This window comes from Atta colombica, unplaced genomic scaffold (assembly GCF_001594045.1).
Source record: "Atta colombica isolate Treedump-2 unplaced genomic scaffold, Acol1.0 scaffold27, whole genome shotgun sequence".
In the NCBI taxonomy this organism is placed as follows: domain Eukaryota; kingdom Metazoa; phylum Arthropoda; class Insecta; order Hymenoptera; family Formicidae; genus Atta; species Atta colombica.
This window is the reverse complement of record NW_017259370.1, coordinates 308,886-313,718: the sequence shown is the minus strand read 5'-3', so window position 1 is coordinate 313,718 and position 4,833 is coordinate 308,886. Positions and strand designations below refer to the sequence as shown.

Below are 4,833 nucleotides of genomic sequence, written 5' to 3'. Positions count from 1 at the left end.
CCAACAATTCTACAATAAAAAAAAGCTTTAAAAATTGCTTAAAGATTGCTTTAATAAAGCTGAAAACGAATTATTGAAAGTTAAAATTATATTGATTTTGATTTTTGCATTGAAGTTGATTTTTACATTGTAATTGTCTACATAGTAAACTGTTTTAAATTGTTGCTTTCTATTGCTTCTACTTGTTGTATGGCAGTGTAAAATAGTATTCTATATATTGTAGTACAATCAAAATATTCTCAACGAGTATATTCCATATAGCACAGAGAGTTCGAAAAGAATTCAGTGATATGTCATCAATTTTGAGCTTATTTTCAGATGCAACAAGAATTCTTTTCAGAAAAAGAATTTTTTTTGCATCTGAATCACTGAACTCTTTGTGCTATATCTGGGATGATAAATATCTAATAATGTATTTTGTAGAAACAAAGATCTACAATATCTACAATACAAGATCTACAATATAATAGAATAAAAAAATAGACATTTGATAGAACTGGCACATGTTATCTTAAATAAAAACTTGTTTAAAAAATTGAGTCACGCGAATTTAATTTCCATATTCTTGTAGATTTTTAATTGACTTCGTTTAAATCGCCAATTTCTCGCATATTGTTCAAACTCAAATTTTGTATTTTGTGTTATTACGTACAATTTTTTGCAACATGTTTTAATTTAATCAGCGATTAACTTAGCAAATAATACTTTCAATATTTTAACACGAATATAATCACCAATTTTTGTCGCAAGAAAGAAGAAACTAAGAACGAATTACAGTTAAATAAATTAACAATTCTCAAGTCGATTGAAAATTGTCCATGTTTAAGAACGCAATCTGTAGAATATTTCGCGATTAGATTTATTCATTTTATCGACGATTTAATCGGCAGAATTGTTAATTTATTTAACTGTACAATTTGTTGTCTTATATTCTCTTCTTTCTTCGATAAAAAATGATAATTCTATCTGCATCGCGAGACTGAGAAGTCTAAAATAAGAAGCGCGAGAACGCTTTATTTAGAGGATTTCCGTAATAGAGCCGTCGTTATCATCGCTGCGGTCCACGTGGAGGCTGTAGATTCGTTTTCTCGGGGAGGGAGCATCGGCCGCTGAACGTCTGGCGTACGTTTTTCGTCCGCCGTACGATCAGCATGCAGAGGCGCGTCTCGTCGGTGTCGGTAGCGTCGTCGCGGTGCGTCCTCCCATAAACGAGCGTGGAAGGTGGGGGTGTGTGCTGAATTACGATCTTTCTTGCTGATGTGGAAGTCGCGCGAATCGTGGCGAGAGAAATCTCATTTTAACTCATCTATCGTTTCTTCATTCCGACGTAAGAAAGAAGAAAGTCTCGTAAATTCACCTAGCCTCTTGGTTGGCGATCTTTCCTTTTTTCTTTCTTCATTGCATCCTTTCCTTTTTTTTCTTCGTCGCGATTGCACGATCTCCATAGAATGCGAGCGCTCATGTTCCTCCAAATCTTAATCGGTTTCTCCATCCTGACGACGGCGATTCCGAAGCAGGTGATTCCTGACGGCGAGCATCGCATTTTAAACAAGGTTAGAGAAACTGTGTATTATTTTTGATAATTCTCTTTGATTGTTCTCGTATTCTATAATCGATCAAATAAAAGTCAGTCCTAATATTTGAAGCATTTTTTTTCTATAACAGAAAAGTGAAGTTCTATTGGTACGTAAGATGACATTGCTTTTTTTTTTGCAAGGGTGATGTCTCTTCAATTTGATGTTTCTTCAAGATGTTGTATTATATAGATAACACAAGACATTTTAAAATAGATACTAAATTATTTTTCCAATTTTCTTCATAAAATTGAATAAAATCTTAACTACATTCCATTCCAGCAAACGAGAATGAATTAAAATGTATTGAAATTTTTTTCTATCCATATTTTAAATAGCGAATACTTTTTTTGGATTTAATTGAATTTAATTGGATTGAAAAACTGCATTTCCTATTCAAAACTTTGAATTGAACAGTATTCACAATGTGTGTGTTGTGCACAGAAAAAGCTAATATTATTTTTAGATTGAAAGACATAGAGATGTGCTCCATGTAATTCCTATAAATGAATAAAAATGCATTCAGGATTGAAAAGCATTTATTTTAACATTCATGAATCAATATTTTTGAAAATCTGAATCGATTTCAATTCATGAAATCCATTCTCATTTGCTGGAATCTTTCTTTTTTAATTCACAAAAATATATTATCTTTATTAAAGATTTCTTCTTGTATTACTTTTATTAATTAGTTATAAGGAATAAAAAAAACGATTCAAAAACTTATCAAGTGCATTATATTCTAGGATGCAGGCAGTAAAGATCACTATGTTCACTCCCAACACAATCCAGCCTATGACCACGAAGCTTTCCTCGGAGAAGAAGCCAAAACTTTTGATCAGCTGACCCCTGAGGAAAGTACAAGGCGATTGGGGATAATTGTTGATAAAATAGACAAGGATAGCGATGGCTATGTGACGCAAGAGGAACTTAAAGACTGGATAATGTACACACAGCAACGTTACATCAGGGATGATGTGGAGCGTCAGTGGGTATCCCACAATCCGATGGGGAAGGAGAAATTGTCTTGGACGGAATACAAAGACATGGTTTACGGTGATATGGAAGAACAAGAGGTGGAAAAGCGAGAAAGCGACAAAACGGACGAGTCGTTTTCGTATGTCCAAATGTACAAAAGGGACCGCAGGAGATGGACCACTGCGGATCTGGATGGTGATGATGCTCTGACCAAAGAAGAATTCACTGCCTTTCTTCATGCAGAAGATGCGGAGCATATGAAAGACGTGATAGTGTTGGAAACAATGGAGGATATTGATAAAGATCAAGATGGAAAGATATCTCTTGCAGAATATATTGGTAAGGGGAAATTATCATTGCCCTGATGAAAATTTTTCCTAAAATTTTTTATATCAATTAGAACATTTTTCAGAAATATTGAAAAAGTCTGTATCTTTTTTAATTTTTTATATATGTATAAATTCTATAACATTCTAAGATTTTTAAGATTTCTCATTCTATAATTTCTGAAAAAATACTTTCAATTTTTTCAGATTTATAAAATTTTATCAGAAGTTATAGAATAAAAAATTTAGAAATCTTATAATATTTTAGAATTCACTTATATGAAGAATTTTAGAAAAGATATGTAGATTTTCAACAATTTTTACTAGTAATATGAAACATGGGTTATTCGAGCTGGATATCTTTTGCTAATAATAAACAAAATCAATTATTAAAATCAAACGTATAATTATTGAATTTTCACTAGAATATTGTTCTAAAAGTAGTTTAAACAGTTCTTAAATTTTTAATTTGTCCGTAGGCGATATGTACAGAGGCGAGGAAGGTGAAGAGGAACCAGAATGGGTAAAGAATGAGAAAGAACAATTCTCCTTGTATAGAGACAAAAATGGGGATGGATTCTTGAACGCTGACGAGGTAATTAATCATTCTTTATATCATTGTTGAATAAAAATGTATATTCAAAATATTGAAGAGGATTACATTTTTGATGAATTAATCTGATAAAACTGATTTCGATAAAGTCCGAATTCCAATCTAAAACAGGTAAAAACGTGGATTATTCCTGCGGAATTTGATCATGCTGAGGCGGAGTCGAGGCATTTGATCTACGAAGCGGACACAGATGCGGATCATAAACTGACGAAAAGCGAGATTTTAGAGAAATATGACATCTTTGTCGGATCACAGGCGACGGACTTCGGCGAGGCATTAGCGAGGCATGATGAATTTTAATGAGACGTAATCTCATAAGAAAGAAATCACTAATGAACAAATTACTTATAATACTTAAATCTACTTAAGATATATAGTTTATCTAAGAAGAAGAATACCTATATTTACTGTAATAAATAGATTTTTATATATCGTGGTATTTACATAATTGATATCGTAGAGAGAGATGCATAAAATATGCTATAATATATCTGCCAAAAATTGTAAATCTCGATTAGTTGTTATAATAAATTTTTTATATCATTGTATTAATTCTTCATTGTTTTTTCCATATATTTTGAGAAGTATTAACTTTTCTCTCTGCGTCAATCTAGTACATAAATAGGCACAAGTGCCATAGTCAATTCTGACTAAATCCGTTCGAAGCGAAATGTAAAGAATATTAATAGCCAAAACAGAAGCTTAAATAATTCACAAAAAGCAAATTTTTACAAAACATTTTAAAAATCAATAGGGTTAATCATCTTTTATCATTTTTACGTTTCCATGCTATCATGCTGTATATTGATAACGATTATCATATCTAGAACATTGTATGATCATGATCGATTTTATCAGATAAGTCTCCAATGTCCCAGCAACGTGATAATCCGCGATATCGATATGTGAATTAACTCTTAAATATGTAAAAATGAAAGAGGTATATTTGGTTGTGCTTTTAACGATTTGCACATACGTATTAGGTAAGTATATTTATTTCTTTTTACAACATTACACGCCTCGATAATATCTTATAAATGTCGCACGCTAAGAATACCAAATAACAGCGCGTAACTTTCCAAGCCGTTAGCAATATATTGTAATGTTAGCAATATATTTTCATTTAAGTTGGAGTAACCGATCAAAAATGTTAAAATTATTATTTATTAGTTTTCATTCGATATTCAGCCGGTATAAGAATAAATCGCAAGAAACATCTATTTGCATACATACATGCACATATAGAACATTAAGACAATTCGCATTGTATAATTGTTGTGTACATATATGTATATAATTACGTACACATAGCATGTAATTATATATAAAAATTATATATAAT

At 31.5% G+C, this 4,833-nt stretch overlaps 2 protein-coding genes across 2 annotated transcripts in view; both read left to right on the top strand.

Moving 5' to 3' along the window:
* The first annotated feature begins 1,110 nt into the window (after window positions 1-1,110).
* LOC108689545 (calumenin-B) lies at window positions 1,111-4,039 on the top strand. The gene is made up of 4 exons (XM_018196347.1): window positions 1,111-1,553; window positions 2,321-2,891; window positions 3,358-3,473; window positions 3,603-4,039. Exons 1-4 carry the CDS (start codon window positions 1,449-1,451, stop codon window positions 3,789-3,791), a joined length of 981 nt encoding a protein of 326 aa, XP_018051836.1. The 5' UTR covers window positions 1,111-1,448; the 3' UTR covers window positions 3,792-4,039.
* Window positions 4,040-4,370: 331 nt separating this feature from the next.
* LOC108689548 overlaps window positions 4,371-4,833 on the top strand; it is a 1,508-nt gene continuing 1,045 nt past the window's right edge. The window contains exon 1 of the mRNA XM_018196353.1: window positions 4,371-4,474. Coding sequence (XP_018051842.1) covers window positions 4,423-4,474 — 52 coding nt within the window. The 5' untranslated portion in view covers window positions 4,371-4,422. The remainder of the gene's footprint in view (window positions 4,475-4,833) is intronic.